The sequence below is a fragment of the Panulirus ornatus genome, chromosome 56 (assembly GCF_036320965.1).
Source record: "Panulirus ornatus isolate Po-2019 chromosome 56, ASM3632096v1, whole genome shotgun sequence".
Lineage (NCBI taxonomy): Eukaryota > Metazoa > Arthropoda > Malacostraca > Decapoda > Palinuridae > Panulirus > Panulirus ornatus.
The window spans coordinates 22,444,185-22,466,684 of record NC_092279.1 but is presented as its reverse complement, the minus strand read 5'-3'; the positions used below and the strand labels follow the sequence as shown (position 1 = coordinate 22,466,684).

Here is a 22,500-nt window from a genome sequence, read left to right as displayed (position 1 = left end):
GTCGAGAGATGCTCATAAGATATTAGGAGATGTTAATCATACAGTCTGTAAAGTGTGTGGTTGGAAGCATGGAGACACACACGAGAACACTTCGTCCACGGTGTGAGAGAATAGAAGCTCTCAGGGATAGGTCCAGAGAGACCCAGTAAAGAGATGGTACAGCACCTTATTGTTAACGAGATACCCGAAGTTCCGAGACTGTGTCTACTTTTTGTGTCCAGTTGGCGAGTCTATGGAAGGAATGTTAGGTTTAAAGAATGAACCAACCGTGTAACCTCCAGCTGACTGGAGTCTGACAAAAACCTTTTCTGACCTGTATGATCCGCAGGGTGAAACAAACTAGCCGCTGGTCGCGGCAAAAAAAAAGCAAGGAACGCCGTTAATGTGGAGAAACTATGCCGATGTGGGAATTCTATTGGAAAGGAGGAATGGAAAATGCCCTTACATCTAATTTCACGCTCTAGTTAACCCCTGTGGAAGATGTGGTAGGGATGTACACGACCATAAGTTTCACATTGACAGGCACAGAGGAATACAAGGAAATTCAAGCAGCAACAGACCATGAGAAGCTTTTCGAGGCCTTGTGTGGTAGAGGAGATCAGAAACGTATAACGTCGCATCTGAGGAAAGAAAAAGGCTAACAGATGACTTCAAGAGAAACGACCTGGATCTTTCTTTATACGGAGGCGAAAATATTGTCACTGGTGAGCTGGAGGCACAATGTTAATCAGGTCTTTCCTTAAACGTATCTGTACAGCTGTTGCTTTTTTAGTGCTCCTTAAGTTTGCAGTTCCTTTGGATGGAAAGTATTTTGCCTCGCTGGTAGTAACACGTTTGCCTGCGTGTCTGTATCCAGTACAGCGGGTGAGGTGAGAAATACCTTGCCTTCGACGCCTGCTTAGATCGAGTTTGTCAGAACCTTTGATAATTGTAGACACTTGTATATCACCTGCTGACCTTCTCTCCACTAACGTAAATAAGTTTAGGTCGTCTAACCGGTCTCCTTAGGATTGGTTTCTAGGTCCAGGAATGATCTCGGAAGCTCGCCTCTGTACTCTCACCGTACTTATGTATTTTTAAGTGAGGGGACCAAACTGAACTCTGTATTCAAGGTGGAGACGGAACCAATGTGTTGCAAAGAGTGAGGGTTAGATTCTTACACTGGAATTCGACTGCACTACCCTATGGTACCCAGATGTTTTTGCTCTCCCCACATTGCTTTGCGTTTATGTTTTGTAAACCATCACCAGTCAGAGCTGTAGCCTTTCTTTTGGCGTTGAGGCCTACCGCCGACGTGCAAAACTTTGCCCCAACTGATGGTGAAATTGATTTGCCACCCGTGAAGCCAGTCTGTTAGTCTGTGTATGACTCGTTGAAGTTGCTGCAATTCATGATTTTGTCGTTGCTTTATTTTCCCAGCTCAGTGTCATCCTGCGAATTTCGGTATCATTTGTGCCACTGATGTACGAACCGTACATGAGGAAGAGAGCTGGTCCTAAGACTTGTCCCTGCGGTACACCACTTAATTATTACGTCTAACTATTCCGAGGCTTGACCGTTAAGTGCTACTCATCGTCAGCAGCCAGTCAGCCAATTTTCTGACCGCCAAATTACAACATCGCCAGAAACAAGAGCATCAACTTTTGGTATAATTTGTAATGTCGGGATTTCTCAAGTGGTTTCTGAAAATCGAAATGAATTATACCAGTCATTTTACCTAGATTAAACACGTTGATTAGTTAATACACATCAGGCTGATTTGTCACACGTGAACGATTTCTGTCGAAAATCATACAGGGAGTCATTAAGTTGTGATTCTTTAAATGATTTGTGATTTTGTCTCGAATCATGGTATACGGACCTCCAGCTAATAGGGTGATTCTCTCCGGGCATTGACACATAACCTTTTCTTAATGCTGATGATTTATCGGCAATCATCCAGTTCTGGGGAACTTCCCTTGCCGCAAGTGACTAATTGAAAAGAGCAATCAGGGTCTTAGCTTTCATATTAATCTCCTCTCATTGTCTTAACATGAAACTTATCTGGATCTGCCGTTTTTATTTACTTTTATTCCATGTAATGCTAACAGTGTAACTTGATGGAGTGTCTCAATATGTTGCAAAATTGTTCTCCTCCGTTAGCAAAGGGACCGGACCTGGAGCACACGATGGTAAACATGGGTGAAAAGAGAAATTCTTAAAGAACTTTACCATGGCTTCATTGACCTAACTCGCTGTTCTTCACAATTGATGCACCCGACGGCTGGGCGCTGACTCACTTGTTTCTAACACGATTATAAAATTCGTCAGCGGTTTTTCTCTTGCTGTCTTCAGCAAATTATGCTTCAGATTGACCTGTGCTTTGACGTGTAATATTTCTTTTATGCAAGTTTATGTAGATTAATCATGTAGGTCGTTCTCTTTTGCATTATCATCTTGGTCAAGAGGAATTTCTTTATTTGACCGTTCCACCAATTTGACTTAGAACTGAAAAAAGAAGAAGTAAAGATGACCGTCTCTGCTTCACATTGGCACATATGTTGCCACTACTATGTGGAATGTCTTGCTGGGACCTTTCCCGCGGCACGTCCATCCCAAATTATCCTACCTAGAACAGTGTGGAGACCATGAAAATCTGCAAGTCTAACTTCTGGTAATTTTCATATCTTTTTTTTTACAAGTCGTGTTGACCAGCATGACAAGCAGCGCTGACAGCTGGAGTCAAAAGTCATTTGTCCATTTGTACTTAAGCTTTCTCCCAATGTCGACGTTATGGGAAGAGATATCATTCAAGTATCCGTCCAGCTGGGTTTTAGATAGTGATGATCTTCACGTTCACAGCGGCTGGTCGTGGGTTATTCCTGTGGTCTATAAGTCTGTTATAGGAGAATCGTTAACCCACGTGTGTATTAACATCTTCCCCTGTGACTTCACAACATGAGGCTAGGTTAAGGGCTTGGGGAAATAGTTAAGGTGTCGTGTGGGGGAGGCAGGGAAGGTGTGGTCGGGAGGGATGTTGTGAGGATGGTAGGTAGGTAGGGGAGTGGCGAGAAAGGTAGGTGCGTGTTGAGGAAGGTAAGGCCGGTAAGGGCGTGGTGAGGAAGGTAGAGCAGATAGGAGCGTGATGAGGAAGGCATGGTAAGTAAGGGCGTGGTGAGGAAGGTAGGGTTGCTAGGGGTGTGGTGAGGAAGCGCACGTTGAGGAAGGCAAGGTAGGTAGGGGAGTGATGAGGGAGGAAGGCGCGTGGTGTAAGTGAGGGTTGAGGAGGCACCTCCCTCCCCCGGAAGGTCAGGAGGCGTGGTGGAGCCGCTCACCAGGCTGGGCTGGCCGCGCCACAACTGCCACACTCCTCGTGACGCCACCTCCTGCCCTGTCTCTCCCTCGCTCGCCACACTTCTCCTCCTGCCTTCTGGCCTCCTGACCCGGGCAGGCACCCTCGCCCTCTACCTTCTTGACGAGCTGGGGCAACCCCGACAGCCAGCCAGCCAGTACCAGTCCGCTGGCGCCTGGCACCCGCCCAAGACCTACCTGAAATTGCTCTGATTCTCTGGCACTTGTGGGCACCCTCCGCCCGTAACCAGTGCTGCAGCAGTGCCGTCTGGAAACACACCTGCCACGTTGACTAGTGAGAAACCAAATCCTGTGGGGGAAAAAGTGTATGTGAAGAAAAAGTCACTGAAGAAGGAAAAAAATATATATATTGAATAGATTTGAGAGATTCGTGAGTGATAGTGATATTGTGGGAGAGGAAGTACGAGACAGGGGAGTGAGTACGAGACATCACTGGGTCGGGTGTGTTTTACGTGAGTGTCTCTGGTCCACCTGAGGGGCCTCCGGTGGACTCCCTCCTTTGCCACCGCCCGTACACGACGCTGGTGTCGGCCATGGGTGAGTAGGGCGTGCCAGCGGTGGTGGTCGTAGCCACCTGACCAGAACGGTGTGTTTAAGTGTCGTCCACCAGTGTTTGTTGAGACATGACGGGAGCCGCGGCTCTGGCCGCCGCCCAGCGGAGGACTACCGAAGGCGCCGTTCGACCCCAGAGGAACGGTGCCACCCACCTGGTTTACACACCGCCCCCGCCCGAGGCCTTACTGAACAACAATGAGGAACCCCGCAATCCCCAGCCGCCGATACCATCGGCGCCCAGGAACACTCCTAGGGCCAGCCCCGCCACCACGCCTCGACCCAGCCCCATGCCCAGCCCCCGACCCAGCCCGAGGGTCATGGCTGCCAACACCGTCAACCACATGCGCAGGAAGATATCGGAGGCCATGCAGCTCAAGCCGGAGAACCTCCTCTACCTGGTGAGTACTGTCTCCACGCCCTCGTCCCTGGTGCTCGACTTTCTCTGCTCGCGTCACCTCGATAGGGAAGACAGCATTCCTGTAGGAATCCGGCCATGTTACCGTGTTGAGTTAGGTGCAGCGGAACGATGTGAGGAGTAATTGTGAGGTGTGGGGGTTTGTGAGCCTGAGGACCGTAGTGAGGTATATTAGGAGGGCGTGCCATCGAGACTATCCCATTTCTCTCCCATAGTCCACCACACACACACCTACACACACACACACACACACACACACTGCACCTGTCTCCACGCACGTAACTTCTCTACTTCATCGGCACTAGAAATACCTCCACATTAAGCTCAGAAACGTCACTATGAGTTGTAAGTCAGGTTTGTGGCGGCGGAGGTGTAACTAGAGCGAGTGTGTGTGTGTGTGTGTGTGTGTGTGTGTGTGTGTGTCTGTGTGTCTGTGTGTGCCACATAGTGTCTGACCTTTGTGAGAGGCGGTGGGCCTCGCTCTTCACTTCTCGGGGAAGGTGAAGAAGTTTTTGCCAGATCGAATTGGGTTCGCTCATCCCATGGATGACTGTGTGCCGAGGCCCTTGTACTATACTGCTACTACTGGTGGTGGTAGTAGTGGTAGTAGTAGTAGTAGTAGTAGTAGTGGTAGCGGGAGTGATAGATAGTAGGACAATAGATGTTGTCAGCCATGTTACATGTGACAGTATCAGAAGATGCCAACTGTGTCACATGTAAGGATAGAAGTAGTTGTAGACAGTAGATATTGTCAGAGATGTTACATGTAAGGATAGAAGTAGTTGTAGACAGTAGATGTTGTCAGAGATGTTACATGTAGCAGTAGTGGTAGATGTAGACAGTAGGTGTTGTCAGAGATGTTACATGTAGCAGTAGTGGTAGATGTAGACAGTAGGTGTTGTCAGAGATGTTACATTTAGCAGTAGTGGTAGATGTAGACAGTAGATGTTGTCAGAGATGTTACATGTAGCAGTTGTGGTAGATGTAGAAAGTACGTGTTGTCAGAGATGTTACATGTAGCAGTAGTGGTAGATGTAGACAGTAGGTGTTGTCAGAGATGTTACATGTAGCAGTAGTGGTAGTGGTAGACAGTAGGTGTTGTCAGAGATGTTACATGTAGCAGTAGTGGTAGATGTAGACAGTAGGTGTTGTCAGCTATGTTACCTGCAACGGTAGTGGTAGATGTAGACAGTAGGTGTTGTCAGAGATGTTACATGTAGCAGTAGTGGTAGTGGTAGACAGTAGGTGTTGTCAGCTATGTTACCTGCAACGGTAGTGGTAGATGTAGACAGTAGGTGTTGTCAGAGATGTTACATGTAGCGGTAGTGGTAGATGTAGACAGTAGGTGTTGTCAGAGATGTTACATGTAGCAGTAGCGGTAGATGTAGACAGTAGGTGTTGTCAGAGATGTTACCTGCAACGGTAGCGGTAGTGGTAGATGTAGACAGTAGGTGTTGTCAGAGATGTTACATGTAGCAGTAGCGGTAGTGGTAGACAGTAGGTGTTGTCAGCTATGTTACAGAGGCATGTAGGGGTGGGTGTTGGTGATAGATATCCTGTGGGGTTATGATGGCTCAATGTTGGGCATCCTGAGGTATGAGTGTCGCCTTTAACTCCGTCACGGCATATATTAGCTCTTTACCCAAGGACGAATCGAGTCGAGTTGTGTTGTTATAATTGGGAGGCCCAGTGTATTGTTTACACACACACACACACACACACACACACACACATACACACACACACACACACACACACACACACACACGGTCGTAAGGAATACGTTAAAGAAAAAACAAGATATACATATATATATATATATATATATATAGATATATATATATATATATAATATATATATATATATATCTTTCATACTATTCGCTATTTCCCGCATTAGCGAGGTAGCGTTGAGAACAGAGGACTGGGCCTTTGAGGGAATATCCTCACCTGGCCCCCTTCTCTGTTCCCTCTATTGGAAAATTAAAAAAAAAAGAAAAGAGAAAAAAAAATGTATATATCTGATTCGCTGATTGGACCACGTCACTCGTTCGGAAAATGACGCGGGGATAACAAAGGCCTGGTCCGCTGAAATGTCACACTGACCAGAAGGTCTGCCTGCGGGGAGAGGAATGACTCGCTGAAGCCCTTACTGAGGGAGGGGACGTCCGTCTGCAGTCGGTGTCGTCTGCAGGAGAGTGGGTGGGGCGGGCGGGGCCCTCCTCAACATGGGATCTTGGCCTCACCTCCAGAGTGTTCTCCATCGTTTTCCGATGGCTAAGACGCCCAGAAGACGTGCTAAGACTTTAGCAACGTTTCCTGGCCTTGGTAACGTTTCCTGAAACGTTTCCTGGTAACGTTTTCCGAAACGTGTCCTGGCCTTGGTGACGTTTTATCCCCTGACGTAGAAGATGCCTCCTTGCTTAGAAAACGTTTTCCCGCCACAGTGGCAGTGTTACTGATATACGAGACACCTCCCCCCTCACCTGTAGAGAACGTTCCTCACTCTAGAGAACTCCCACCTCACACAGAACGTTCTTTACTTCAGAGAACATTTGCGTAGAGAATTCTCCCACCCTGTTGGAAACGTTTTTCTGAACGTTTCCACCCTGTAAAAAAAAAATGTTTCCTACCTTAAAAAAAATATATATTACGTCGAGAACTTTCCCACCTTCTACAAATGCGTTCTCTACCTCAGAGAACTGTCACGTAGAGAACTTCTCTGCCCAGTGACCTTCTCTGTGATCTCTACCTCGGAGAACTGTCACGTAGAGAACTTCTCTGCCCTGTGACCTCTACCTCAGAGAACTGTCACGTAGAGTCACGTAGAGAACTTCTCTGCCCCCGTGACCTTCTCTGTGACCTCCCTTTGCCTAGAGAACTGTTACTGCCAGTAGAATCTTCTGTCCCTGTTAAGAAAACGTGCCCCACACACACACTAGAGAACCGTCCTCTCCACCAACCTTTGGAGGGACGAAGGCAGAGGCACGCCAGGGCGTCCTGTGTGTGGTGTTGTTGGGGTTGTGGTACCGTCTCGCGTGGTGAGGCCGGCCACGGTGACCGTGAGGGGAGAGGATTTGTTCCGGTCGGCTCACGGTTCCCCATGTCAGAGGACGCGAGCGCCTCTTCTGGAAATGGCAACGCCTCACTCAGGTAACCTAACTCGCCTGATTTCATGACACCAAGGATGTGTGAAGCAGTTGTGAAATCGTCCAAGAGCTCCATTAGCGGTGCTATGTTCCCTCTCTCTCTCTCTCTGGGCCGAATTTGGATTGAATTAGATGCTTCTGTGTCACTGTGTGTGTGTGTGTGTGTGTGTGTGTGTGTGTGTGTGTGTGTTTCTTTTATGTGGTTGTTTGCAGTTTTGCGCCTTAGGGAGTCACTGCCAGGAACAGACGACTGGGCCTTATGGGAGGAAAAGTCCTCAGTTGGCTCCATCCTCTGTTCCTTGTTTTAGCAAATGATGATGCAAGAGGAGAGGGGTTCCAGCCCGCCGCTGCTGCTGCTGCTGCTGCTGCTGCTGCTGCTGCTCCTCCTCCTCCTCCTCCTCCTCCTCCTCCTCCTCGTCCTCGTCCTCCTCCTCCTCGTCCTCGTCCTCCTCCTCCTCCTCCCGCACCTCATAGTCCACACGCAAGAGAACACATGGCCAGTACCCTTTCCTCCCCTATACCTCAAGATTCTCATGCGTCATTCATCTAGAATGTTGGAGGCATGACCAGGTAATGGTGATGATACGGTGTCTTTCAAAGAGAGAGAGAGAGAGAGAGAGAGAGAGAGAGAGAGAGAGAGAGAGAGAGAGAATTGTGTCCGGTTACGGTACCTCAAGTGTCCGGACGTAACCGATGTCAGTACCCGATGCCGGTTCCTTTTCTTTTTCTTCTTTTTTTTTTTACGATGACCCGTCCAAAAAAGTGAAAATAAAATCTTATGCGTCATTCATTCTTCCTCCCTCTATCGCGAAGCTTACTCATGCATCCGGGAGAGAGAGAGAGAGAGAGAGAGAGAGAGAGAGAGAGAGAGACAGAGAGAGAGAGAGAGAGACAGAGAGTTTCGGACTGGGTTCCAGCTGTAGCCGGCAACCTTTCCAGGAAACGCAACCTATGACTTTCGGAGAACCATGGGCCACGCACGATGTTTCCGCCCCGTGGTGGTCTTCGTCAGCACCACCTGGTGGCTCCTGTGTGTGTGTGTGTCCTTGGATGGCGTTGCAGCATTCTTACCGAGCGTAGGTTGGGCGGGCAGGGGCATGGGCAGGAAAGGCCTTTAATCCAAGTGTCTTATGATCGGTAGTCAACTGTTGAAGTGGTTTTCGGGCTTAGGGTGTTTTAAATACCTAGTTGTTTGTGGTGTGTACGTATTAAGACACCAGACCGACCTGGCTGGTGGTCTCGCTGGTGTGTGTGTGTGTGTGTGTGTGTGTGTGTGTGTGTGTGGAGGTGCCCAGAAGGAGAGAACCTCACCCGGGAGGGTGTGGCCCGCCCTTGGTCAGCGACGGCCAGCCTCCCCGGCCTCCGGGTGAATCAGGCGTTGATCAAAACAAGAGATGTGGTCGTTTCTCTTTATGTTATCATGTCTTCCTCTCTCTGCGTGTGTCTTCTTCCTAGTTTCTACCGACGGGTTTCTTCATATTCTCTCTCTCTCTCTCTCTCTCTCTCTCTCTCTCTCTCTCTCTCTCTCTCTCTCTCTCTCTCACGGTTGCATGCAAGGGACCCACCCACCTTATGGAGATGTATACACGATTTTGTGCATATATATTTGCATATTGGAGTAGCCTCCCAGGAAGCTCCAGTGGGTCAAACGTAGGAGGGAGGATATCTCTTTCAGAAGACTCGGTGGATCGATCCTCAGGTGGCCAGGGCGATGTTCCACGAGGCCCTGACGTCATCGGTAGGAACGGCCTTGCTCTCATTTGGCTGCCCAGGATGTGGTGCTTGAGGCTGCCTAGGTGGTGATGCTTGTGGCTGCTCAGGTGGTGGCTCTTGTGGCTGCTCAGGTGGTGGTGCTTGTGGCTGCCCAGGAGGTGGTTCTTGTGGCTGCCTAGGTGGTGGTGCTTGTGGCTAGCCAGGGTGAAGCTCCTGTGACTGCGCAGAATGAGGTCCATGTGGCTTGGCCAGGCGCTGCCTGTGGCATCCTCCAGCCTCAGTCTTTATGTCACCTCTGCTCAGACAGTATGCGTTCACTGTGGGCGGAGACACTCGACCTTCATGCCATATATTTTTTATCGTTCTCTCAGCGCTGGTGTCTTATCCCCGCTGACCTCCATCGTAGGGTGGGAATCCTCGGATCTTGCCTCCAGGTTCGGTTTTAGATTTCCAGGATCTGGATTTGCATCGAGGATTGAGTTCAGGTCATCTATAGGGGTTCGGAATCCTGGGGTCTGGATTACATGGGGAATTAAGGATCCGGAATGGCTTTGAGGGTGGTGTGAGGGCTCGTTCGTCCAGAGATCCTGGAGTCCAGAGTTTAGGGCAAGGGGGGGTCAATGGATAATCGCTGGAACGAATTTATGTTCTTCGGTGATTATCGGATCATCGGATCAGAAGTGTTCCGCGTGGTCTCGAATAATTTTTTTTGTTTCGATTGTAAATCACTGTTTTTTCCCATCTGTAATTCACGATTAAGTGGCTGGTATGGGAAGCCTTCAATTTGTATCAAGGTCAGGTGAATTGGAGGAGTTGGGACTGATTTGTTCCATGTTCGAGGAGGTTTTGGAGGACGTGAGTCGACCAGGAGGAGATTATAGTGATCGTGACGAGGGTGAGGCAGCTTGACTAGATGGAGGTAACAGCTTTTATTTGGATGATGTGCTGTGCTGGTTCTGAGAGGGCGCGGATGAACTGGAAGTGGGTAGAGATCGCGGAAAGGATGGCTTGGAAACGAGGTGTTGGGGGAGTCTTGAAGGTGTGGGTAGCTAGTAAGGGAAAACCCGCTTCAAGGACATTTGTGCTGCTCTGGAGGAGGATGAGGAGGAAGAGGAGGAGGAGGGAGGAAATAGGTTTTGAGTCAGGAATGTGGCTTAGACCAGACTGTTCAGGGAAGGGAGGTGGCTTGAATCCCGCCGACGTGGCGTGGACCAGGAGGAGGTGGGTTGGTCTGACCTCGCTGTGGGGGGACACTGGCAGGCATCATATAAGGATGACTCGAAGGATTATGGTGGGATGACTCGCAAGACGTAGTGTGTGTGTGTGTGTGTGTGTGTGTGTCTTACATTATGGCGGCGAGGGAGGGAGGGGAAGAAAAAGATGCGATTCCTGGACATGAGATGTCGCTATACAATGCCGAAAGACCGATGGTAAGGTAGCTCAATGTGGCACTTACGTGTGACGCAACCCTCTCTTTATGCTTCTCGTGTCCCTGTCAGTCCACACGTGCTCGGCATTAAGATACCTGGCCAGACTTCGGCCCTGCGTGAGCCGAACATTTTGACACGTTCGTGGTGTATATTTTTTTCTTTTTTTTTTGAGGAGGGAGGGAAGGGAAGGGGATCGAAAATGTTTCCTCCGTGGGAGTGAGTTTATCTTGTGGTTCTCCCCAAATGTCATTCATCTCACTCTCACTGTGTGTAACGCGGTCTTGGCATTACTGGACGTGGGAGGGAGAGGATTGTAACACCAGCAGCCGCTCTCTTTGTTTGGTTGGTGACATTTTACCCCCCCACACAGACGTAGCTCCTACCTCCCTCCCTTCCTCCTTCCCTTCCAGGTTTCCTCCTCCACCTCCTCACGTCCCCAGCCCACACAGACGTAGCTCCTACCTCCCTCCCTTCCAGGTTTCCTCCTCCATCTCCTCACGTCCCCAGCCCACACCACAGGATAATCGTGCCACCACACCCAAACCCGTCCAGAGCCCCTTCATTACCCCCCCTACATCTCCGGCCCACACCACACTGGGTAATTCGTATGGTTCCCCAACACTATTTTCTTTTTTTTTTTGGTTCATCGTATGACTCCATGGATGGAGGTTAGGCTCTGTATTTGCAGTCAGTCTTCCGTTTCTACATTAATAAGGATATTTTTCCCCCCTTTTACCACGTGTTTACAAATTGTGATAATAATGATAATGATATTATTATTAATTGTTATAATGATAATGATATTATTATCAATGATTATAATGATAATGGTAGTAATGATAATGATAATATTATTATTAATTGTTATAATAATTATTAGGTACAGTAGGGTTGAGGGTCAAGTCAATTGGGAGGTGAGTTTGAATGGAGAAAAACTGGAGGAACTGAAGTGTTTTAGATATCTGGGAGTGGATCTGGCAGCGGATGGAACCATGGAAGCGGAAGTGGATCATAGGGTGGGGGAGGGGGCGAAAATCCTGGGGGCCTTGAAGAATGTGTGGAAGTCGAGAACATTATCTCGGAAAGCAAAAATGGGTATGTTTGAAGGAATAGTGGTTCCAACAATGTTGTATGGTTGCGAGGCGTGGGCTATGGATAGAGTGGTGCGCAGGAGGATGGATGTGCTGGAAATGAGATGTTTGAGGACAATGTGTGGTGTGAGGTGGTTTGATCGAGTGAGTAACGTAAGGGTAAGAGAGATGTGTGGAAATAAAAAGAGAGTGGTTGAGAGAGCAGAAGAGGGTGTTTTGAAGTGGTTTGGGCACATGGAGAGGATGAGTGAGGAAAGATTGACCAAGAGGATATATGTGTCGGAGGTGGAGGGAACAAGGAGAAGAGGGAGACCAAATTGGAGGTGGAAAGATGGAGTGAAAAAGATTTTGTGTGATCGGGGCCTGAACATGCAGGAGGGTGAAAGGAGGGCAAGGAATAGAGTGAATTGGAGCGATGTGGTATACCGGGGTTGACGTGCTGTCAGTGGATTGCAGCAGGGCATGTGAAACGTCTGGGGTAAACCATGGAAAGCTGTGTAGGTATGTATATCTGCGTGTGTGGACGTATGTATATACATGTGTATGGGGGGGGGGGGGGGGGTTGGGCCATTTCTTTCGTCTGTTTCCTTGCGCTACCTCGCAAACGCGGGAGACAGCGACAAAGTATAATAAAATATAAATAATTATTATCAATGATTATAATGATAATGGTAATAATGATAATAATGTTAATGGTAATAATGATAATGATGATAATAACAATAATGATAAAAGTAACAATAATGATAAGAATATGGTTTATTTACCAAAAAAGTTTTGCATAGAATAACGTTATGTCGTAGTTTACAATATTATATTAAATGGATAACTCACATTTGATTGATTAGAAACACAAAACGCTGGCTTATAAAAAAAAAAAAACTAATATAAAATCATGTGTGTGGTTGAGCACTGGGTTATCAATTGGCCAGCAGGTTGGAGGAAAGGGGGGGGGGGGGGGACCAAGCTGGTGACTGTGTCACGATTTCCTCATTACACTCCACGAAAGTTGGTTCGATTCTTCGGGTGGTCGTCTATGCGAGATGAATAAAATTGACATGCGCGCGCACGAATAATAAGAACCCGAAGACTTTACAATAAATGATACGTTGGTTTTTTTTGTTTATTTTAGTTTTTTTTTTTTCCCCTCTCGCCTTTGGGCAGTTTCGTAAGCCTGTGTGGAGTAGATATTATTTTTTTGGCCCCGCGTGTAAGATGCAGCGATAACACGCGAGGGGGTGGAATCAAGTGTGTGTGTGTGTGTGTGTGTGTGTGTGTGTGTGTGTGTACTGAGGGGGGGTTTTATCTGATGCCGGTGTGTTGTGCACACAGCGAGAGGTTACGTTCTCCTGATACCGGAGGCTGGAGAATGAACCCTGGCAAGACGAAGTTCATATGGGAATTGATTCCCCCAGTGCAGCCGTGATGGAAACAGTGAGGTTGGTTAAAGACAACAGAAGAAAAGGAAGAGGAGGAGGAAGGAGAAGAAGAGAAGAGAAGAAGAAGAAGAAGAAGAACAAGAAGAGGAGGAGGAGGAGGAGGAAGAAGAAGAGAGAGAGAGGAGAGAAGAAGAGAGAAGAGAGAAGAAGAGAAGAAACAAGAGGAGAGAAAGTACGAGAAGTACAAGAGAGAGAGAGAGAGAGAGAGAGAGAGAGAGAGAGAGAGAGAGAGAGAGAGAGAGAGAGAGAGAGAGAGAGAGCGGGGGCACACACGAAGCCAGTGATGGAGGGAACATTGTATTGTTAGATAAGAAAGAATGACGTGACGGGCCACCCGGGCAGAGCGTGCCACTGCTGCTGCCAGCGATGTGTGTTTGTGTGTGTACACATCACCCCCACCTGCTTGCCGGGGTGAGGGGGGGGGAGAGGGCCTCAGCCCCCTTGTGTGTGTGTGTGTGTGTGTGTGTGTGTGTGTGTGTGTGTGTGTGTGTGCGTGTGTGTGTGTGTGTTTACTGGATGAGGGAGTGGAAGGAAAAGATATATTTGGTTTCTGTTGTGATTCTCTTCTCTCTCTCTCTCTCTCTCTCCGGCGGAGACACTCGACCTTCATGCCATATATTTTTTATCGTTCTCTCAGCGCTGGTGTCTTATCCCCGCTGACCTCCATCGTAGGGTGGGAATCCTCGGATCTTGCCTCCAGGTTCGGTTTAGATTTCCAGGATCTGGATTTGCATCGAGGACTGAGTTCAGGTCATCTATAGGGGTTCGGAATCCTGGGGTCTGGATTACATGGGGAATTAAGGATCCGGAATGGCTTTGAGGGTGGTGTGAGGGCTCGTTCGTCCAGAGATCCTGGAGTCCAGAGTTTAGGGCAAGGGGGGGTCACTGGATAATCGCTGTAACGAATTTATGTTCTTCGGTGATTATCGGATCATCGGATCAGAAGTGTTCCGCGTGGTCTCGAATAATTTTTTTTGTTTCGATTGTAAATCACTGTTTTTTCCCATCTGTAATTCACGATTAAGTGGCTGGTATGGGAAGCCTTCAATTTGTATCAAGGTCAGGTGAATTGGAGGAGTTGGGACTGATTTGTTCCATGTTCGAGGAGGTTTTGGAGGACGTGAGTCGACCAGGAGGAGATTATAGTGATCGTGACGAGGGTGAGGCAGCTTGACTAGATGGAGGTAACAGCTTTTATTTGGATGATGTGCTGTGCTGGTTCTGAGAGGGCGCGGATGAACTGGAAGTGGGTAGAGATCGCGGAAAGGATGGCTTGGAAACGAGGTGTTGGAGGAGTCTTGAAGGTGTGGGTAGCTAGTAAGGGAAAACCCGCTTCAAGGACATTTGTGCTGCTCTGGAGGAGGAAGAGGAGGAGGAGGGAGGAAATAGGTTTTGAGTCAGGAATGTGGCTTAGACCAGACTGTTCAGGGAAGGGAGGTGGCTTGAATCCCGCCGACGTGGCGTGGACCAGGAGGAGGTGGGTTGGTCTGACCTCGCTGTGGGGGGACACTGGCAGGCATCATATAAGGATGACTCGAAGGATTATGGTGGGATGACTCGCAAGACGTAGTGTGTGTGTGTGTGTGTGTGTGTGTGTGTCTTACATTATGGCGGCGAGGGAGGGAGGGGAAGAAAAAGATGCGATTCCTGGACATGAGATGTCGCTATACAATGCCGAAAGACCGATGGTAAGGTAGCTCAATGTGGCACTTACGTGTGACGCAACCCTCTCTTTATGCTTCTCGTGTCCCTGTCAGTCCACACGTGCTCGGCATTAAGATACCTGGCCAGACTTCGGCCCTGCGTGAGCCGAACTTTTTGACACGTTCGTGGTGTATATTTTTTTTCTTTTTTTTTTGAGGAGGGAGGGAAGGGAAGGGGATCGAAAATGTTTCCTCCGTGGGAGTGAGTTTATCTTGTGGTTCTCCCCAAATGTCATTCATCTCACTCTCACTGTGTGTAACGCGGTCTTGGCATTACTGGACGTGGGAGGGAGAGGATTGTAACACCAGCAGCCGCTCTCTTTGTTTGGTTGGTGACATTTTACCCCCCCACACAGACGTAGCTCCTACCTCCCTCCCTTCCTCCTTCCCTTCCAGGTTTCCTCCTCCACCTCCTCACGTCCCCAGCCCACACAGACGTAGCTCCTACCTCCCTCCCTTCCAGGTTTCCTCCTCCATCTCCTCACGTCCCCAGCCCACACCACAGGATAATCGTGCCACCACACCCAAACCCGTCCAGAGCCCCTTCATTACCCCCCCTACATCTCCGGCCCACACCACACTGGGTAATTCGTATGGTTCCCCAACACTATTTTCTTTTTTTTTTTGGTTCATCGTATGACTCCATGGATGGAGGTTAGGCTCTGTATTTGCAGTCAGTCTTCCGTTTCTACATTAATAAGGATATTTTCCCCCCCTTTTACCACGTGTTTACAAATTGTGATAATAATGATAATGATATTATTATTAATTGTTATAATGATAATGATATTATTATCAATGATTATAATGATAATGGTAGTAATGATAATGATAATATTATTATTAATTGTTATAATAATTATTAGGTACAGTAGGGTTGAGGGTCAAGTCAATTGGGAGGTGAGTTTGAATGGAGAAAAACTGGAGGAACTGAAGTGTTTTAGATATCTGGGAGTGGATCTGGCAGCGGATGGAACCATGGAAGCGGAAGTGGATCATAGGGTGGGGGAGGGGGCGAAAATCCTGGGGGCCTTGAAGAATGTGTGGAAGTCGAGAACATTATCTCGGAAAGCAAAAATGGGTATGTTTGAAGGAATAGTGGTTCCAACAATGTTGTATGGTTGCGAGGCGTGGGCTATGGATAGAGTGGTGCGCAGGAGGATGGATGTGCTGGAAATGAGATGTTTGAGGACAATGTGTGGTGTGAGGTGGTTTGATCGAGTGAGTAACGTAAGGGTAAGAGAGATGTGTGGAAATAAAAAGAGAGTGGTTGAGAGAGCAGAAGAGGGTGTTTTGAAGTGGTTTGGGCACATGGAGAGGATGAGTGAGGAAAGATTGACCAAGAGGATATATGTGTCGGAGGTGGAGGGAACAAGGAGAAGAGGGAGACCAAATTGGAGGTGGAAAGATGGAGTGAAAAAGATTTTGTGTGATCGGGGCCTGAACATGCAGGAGGGTGAAAGGAGGGCAAGGAATAGAGTGAATTGGAGCGATGTGGTATACCGGGGTTGACGTGCTGTCAGTGGATTGCAGCAGGGCATGTGAAACGTCTGGGGTAAACCATGGAAAGCTGTGTAGGTATGTATATCTGCGTGTGTGGACGTATGTATATACATGTGTATGGGGGGGGGGGGGTTGGGCCATTTCTTTCGTCTGTTTCCTTGCGCTACCTCGCAAACGCGGGAGACAGCGACAAAGTATAATAAAATATAAATAATTATTATCAATGATTATAATGATAATGGTAATAATGATAATAATGTTAATGGTAATAATGATAATGATGATAATAACAATAATGATAAAAGTAACAATAATGATAAGAATATGGTTTATTTACCAAAAAAGTTTTGCATAGAATAACGTTATGTCGTAGTTTACAATATTATATTAAATGGATAACTCACATTTGATTGATTAGAAACACAAAACGCTGGCTTATAAAAAAAAAAAACTAATATAAAATCATGTGTGTGGTTGAGCACTGGGTTATCAATTGGTCAGCATTTCAGGAAAGGGGGGGGGGGGAGGTCAGGCTGGTGACTGTGTCACGATTTCCTCATTACACTCCACGAACGTTGGTTCGATTCTTCGGGTGGTCGTCTATGCGAGATGAATAAAATTGACATTCGCGCGCACGAATAATAAGAACCCGAAGACTTTACAATAAATGATACGTTGGTTTTTTTTGTTTATTTTAGTTTTTTTTTTTTCCCCCTCTCGCCTTTGGGCAGTTTCGTAAGCCTGTGTGGAGTAGATATTATTTTTTTGGCCCCGCGTGTAAGATGCAGCGATAACACGCGAGGGGGTGGAATCAAGTGTGTGTGTGTGTGTGCTGAGGGGGGGTTTTATCTGATGCCGGTGTGTTGTGCACACAGCGAGAGGTTACGTTCTCCTGATACCGGAGGCTGGAGAATGAACCCTGGCAAGACGAAGTTCATATGGGAATTGATTCCCCCAGTGCAGCCGTGATGGAAACAGTGAGGTTGGTTAAAGACAACAGAAGAAAAGGAAGAGGAAGGAGGAAGGAGAAGAAGAAGAAGAAGAAGAAGAAGAAGAAGAAGAAGAAGAGGAGGAGGAGGAGGAGGAGGAGGAAGAAGAAGAAAGAAGAAGAAGAAGAAGAAGAAGAAGAAGAAGAAGAAGAAGAAGAAGAAGAAGAGGAAGAAGAAGAAGAAGAAGAAGAAGAAGAAGAGGAGGAGGAGGAGGAGGAGGAGGAGGAGGAAGAAAGAAGAAGAAGAAGAAGAAGAAGAAGAAGAAGAAGAAGAAGAAGAGGAGGAGGAGGAGGAGGAGGAGGAAGAAGAAGAAAGAAGAAGAAGAAGAAGAAGAAGAAGAAGAAGAAGAAGAAGAAGAAGAAGAGGAGGAGGAAGAAGAAGAAAGAAGAAGAAGAAGAAGAAGAAGAAGAAGAAGAAGAGGAAGAAGAAGAAGAAGAAGAAGAAGAAGAAGAAGAAGAAGAAACAAGAGGAGAGAAAGTACGAGAAGTACAAGAATAGAGAGAGAGAGAGAGAGAGAGAGAGAGAGAGAGAGAGAGAGAGAGAGAGAGAGCGGGGGCACACACGAAGCCAGTGATGGAGGGAACATTGTATTGTTAGATAAGAAAGAATGACGTGACGGGCCACCCGGGCAGAGCGTGCCACTGCTGGCTGCCAGCGATGTGTGTTTGTGTGTGTACACATCACCCCCACCTGCTTGCCGGGGTGAGGGGGGGAGGGCCTCAGCCCCCTTGTGTGTGTGTGTGTGTGTGTGTGTGTCTGTGTGTGTGTGTGTGTGTGCGTGTGTGTGTGTGTGTTTACTGGATGAGGGAGTGGAAGGAAAAGATATATTTGGTTTCTGTTGTGATTCTCTCTCTCTCTCTCTCTCTCTCTCTCTCTCTCTCTCTCTCTCTCTCTCTCTCTCTCTCTCTCTATCTTTAGCTTTATCTATCTATCTATCTATCTATCTATCTATCTATCTATCTATATATATATATATATATATATATATATATATATATATATATATATATATATATATATATATATATATCCCTGGGGATAGGGGAGAAAGAATACTTCCCACGTATTCCCTGCGTGTCGTAGAAGGCGACTAAAAGGGGAGGGAGCGGGGGGCTGGAAATCCTCCCCTCTCATTATTTTTTTTTTTTAATTTTCCAAAAGAAGGAATAGAGAAGGGGGCCAAGTGAGGATATTCCCTCAAAGGCCCAGTCCTCTGTTCTTAACGCTACCTCGCTAACGCGGGAAATGGCGAATAGTTTGAAAGAAAGATATATATATATATATATATATATATATATATATATATATATATATATATATATATATATATATATATATATATATATATATATATACTGTGCGTCCAGTAGCAGAAAACATCAGCATTGTGAAACACGCAGGTAACCCGGTGAGCGGTGAGCCATAAGCGCTACTTGCCGTAGTTAACCCTAAGTTCGCTAACAGGGAGCAGGTAGACACACGCGCGCGCGCGCCTGCCTGGTGGGGCTTAAAAAACACATAGAGACACACACACAAAACCTTGCTATGTACCTGCTACTGGTCTTGGACCGGTCGCTCTACCCCTGCGGTGGGCGACCGTTTTCTCTGCTGTCGATCGTTTGATCTACTGGTGACCGTTTTCTTTGCTGGAGACCATTCTCGTGTGCGCTGGTGACCGTTTTCTTTACCGGTGGTCATTTTTTTTTTGTTCGTCAATTGTTCTTCTTGGTCCCAGAACACACTCACCTTAAAGTGTGCCCTGGAAATAAAAAAAAGAAAAGGTCCTTCAATGTTTCTGTATATATAACCATGGGTTTTATATGCGGTAGAGACGTTCGTCTTCTGTAAACAATGTAGGGTCGGTCGTTCGTTCGTTGGTTGAAAGGGTCGCTGGTGATCTCGTCCGTTTTCGTTCGCGGGAGGGTACTAGATTTAACGGCCTGGCTTCAAGGACTCCTCTCGTCTGCGCCCAGTGCCTCGTCTTGTACTTTAGAAATCTGGACACGCTGGGAACAACTTACCGCCATGCTCTACAACTGTAAAATAACATGTAGCGATTTGATTCGCTGATGAATGCGGTGAAGTATAGCATTATGTTGTTAAGGATGAAAGGCTATGAAATGACATGTATTTGGTCCGTCTTATTCTCGAGGTCAGTTTGGTAACTATTTTTTTTCTTCGTTTTTTTTTTCTCTCTTTTTTTGCTTCGTGTGAGCCACGCGGATGGAGGGACTTTATACTGCTCCAGGGCATGGTAGGGAAGGTGATGATCCGTATCTTAACGGAGGCCTCCTAGCGTACGTGATCGCCAGCGACCACGGGCTGGATAATATAGATTGGTCCTGGGATATATATCACTCAGTCTATCTACCAATCTGTCTGTCTATTTATCTATCTATCTATCTATCTATCTATCTATCTATCTATATATATATATATATATATATATATATATATATATATATATATATATATATATATATATATATATGCGTATGGATCTGGAGAAGGCATATGATAGAGTTGATAGAGATGCTCTGTGGAAGGTATTAAGAATATATGGTGTGGGAGGCAAGTTGTTAGAAGCAGTGAAAAGTTTTTATCGAGGATGTAAGGCATGTGTACGTGTAGGAAGAGAGGAAAGTGATTGGTTCTCAGTGAATGTAGGTTTGCGGCAGGGGTGTGTGATGTCTCCATGGTTGTTTAATTTGTTTATGGATGGGGTTGTAAAGGAGGTAAATGCAAGAGTCCTGGAAAGAGGGGCAAGTATGAAGTCTGTTGGGGATGAGAGAGCTTGGGAAGTGAGTCAGTTGTTGTTCGCTGATGATACAGCGCTGGTGGCTGATTCATGTGAGAAACTGCAGAAGCTGGTGACTGAGTTTGGTAAAGTGTGTGGAAGAAGAAAGTTGAGAGTAAATGTGAATAAGAGCAAGGTTATTAGGTACAGTAGGGGTGAGGGTCAAGTCAATTGGGAGGTGAGTTTGAATGGAGAAAAACTGGAGGAAGTGAAGTGTTTTAGATATCTGGGAGTGGATCTGTCAGCGGATGGAACCATGGTAGCGGAAGTGGATCATAGGGTGGGGGAGGGGGCGAAAATTTTGGGAGCCTTGAAAAATGTGTGGAAGTCGAGAACATTATCTCGGAAAGCAAAAATGGGTATGTTTGAGGGAATAGTGGTTCCAACAATGCTGTATGGTTGCGAGGCGTGGGCTATGGATAGAGATGTGCGCAGGAGGATGGATGTGCTGGAAATGAGATGTTTGAGGACAATGTGTGGTGTGAGGTGGTTTGATCGAGTAAGTAACGTAAGGGTAAGAGAGATGTGTGGAAATAAAAAGAGCGTGGTTGAGAGAGCAGAAGAGGGTGTTTTGAAATGGTTTGGGCACATGGAGAGAATGAGTGAGGAGAGATTGACCAAGAGGATATATGTGTCGGAGGTGGAGGGAACAAGGAGAAGAGGGAGACCAAATTGGAGGTGGAAAGATGGAGTGAAAAAGATTTTGTGTGATCGGGGCCTGAACATGCAGGAGGGTGAAAGGAGGGCAAGAAATAGAGTGAATTGGAGTCATGTGGTATACAGGGGTTGACGTGCTGTCAGTGGATTGAAGCAAGGCATGTGAAGCGTCTGGGGTAAACCATGGAAAGCTGTGTAGGTATGTATATTTGCGTGTGTGGACGTGTGTATGTACATGTGTATGGGGGGGGGGTTGGGCCATTTTTTTCGTCTGTTTCCTTGCGCTACCTCGCAAACGCGGGAGACAGCGACAAAGTATAAAAAAAAAAAAAAAAAAATATGCGTATGTGTATATGTATTTATATAACTTGAAAACTGTTTTTAGCAAAAACTGGCAAGAGGTTTACGAAGGTTTATGAATATGTAAACCAAGCGGAGAGTATAGTAAAATTACCAACTTCGTCTAGACTCGTTTTATGTGTTTCTCTCTCTCTCTCTCTCTCTCTCTCTCTCTCTCTCTCTCTCTCTCTCTCTCTCTCTCTCTCTCTCTCTCTCTCTCTCTCTCTCTCTCTCTCTCTTACGACGTTTACGGGATTATGCTTTCGGGAAGTCGTGAAAAATATATATATCTATATATGTATATTATGTAAGGTATTGTGAGTGGTATAACAGCAGTTTACGACTGTGTTTATGGACTTCCGTAGTGTAGCGACGACCCGTTACCGCGCCCGTGACTCATCATGCTCGGACAGGCCACCCGGAGATCTGCAGACCCACGGTACACCCAGCTGTTCATCCTCTCCATAGGAGTCGGGCGATGAATTGGGTACTTGGCATGGGTTAGGTATATATATATATATATATATATATATATATATATATATATATATATATATATATATATATATGTGTGTGTGTGTGTGTGTGTGTGTGTGTGTATGTGTGTGTATGTGTGTGTGTGTGTGTGTGTGTGTATGTGTGTGTGTGTGTACATAAGAAACGACCAGATCCTGAGTCAGAAGGTAAAGCCGCACCAAAATATTAGGTTGTCTGTCGACTCTTGGCATTTTACGCCTACCAGACCTGCGGCACTTTCTCCCGTCCCGTCCCGTCCCGTCCCATCCCATCCCGTCCCGGATCACGGCCTGGGCCTTGCTTCGATTGTGACGCCCTCCGGCCCGCCCTCAAAAACATGGGCAGTTGTTTTTAACAGTACAACTGGCTGTGTCGTTAGCTTGTTATGGACTCCTCTCTCTTCAGGTCTTGCCATATGTATTCAAAGACCGACGGTGAAATTTATATAAGACTGTGGTATTTATACTGTGGTATTTATTGAAAACCTATAAAATAATTGTTAGTTTCTGTATTGCTTAGGAATTGCTCTCTCATGGTGACGGTAAGCGACTTACGCAAAGAGTTCTGCTTCGGATATATATATCGTAAATGTGAAATGTAAATGCGAAAGTGTTGTCGGTAAGATTTTCAGTCTCACCACGTATAGAGTTTGACCCGATCATTCAGCTTTTCCTTTAGGATGTTCATGAATCCATCTTACTAAATCCACTCCCTCAGTGAAGGCCTTTCATGCTCCCCTTTTTACCGACCGGGTTTACACCCCAGCGTTTTGTAGCAGTTGAGAAGAGTGTGGCTTGGGGGGAAGCAAGTCTTGCCATTTCGCTAACCCCCCTAGCGGATTACAAATCCCATC

General features: G+C 46.8%; 1 protein-coding gene across 7 annotated transcripts in view; it reads left to right on the top strand.

The window, feature by feature from the left end:
- Arms (Ankyrin repeat-rich membrane spanning) overlaps positions 1 to 22,500 on the top strand; it is a 640,646-nt gene that overhangs the window by 314,530 nt on the left and 303,616 nt on the right. The window contains exon 1 of one of the 7 annotated variants that reach the window (XM_071694093.1): positions 3,140 to 4,304. The exons of the other annotated variants lie outside the window; for them this stretch is intronic. Within the exon in view, the coding sequence (XP_071550194.1) occupies positions 3,975 to 4,304 (330 nt within the window). The 5' untranslated portion in view covers positions 3,140 to 3,974. Of the gene's footprint in view, positions 1 to 3,139; positions 4,305 to 22,500 lie in introns of those variants that run through there. 7 annotated transcript variants of the gene reach the window in all.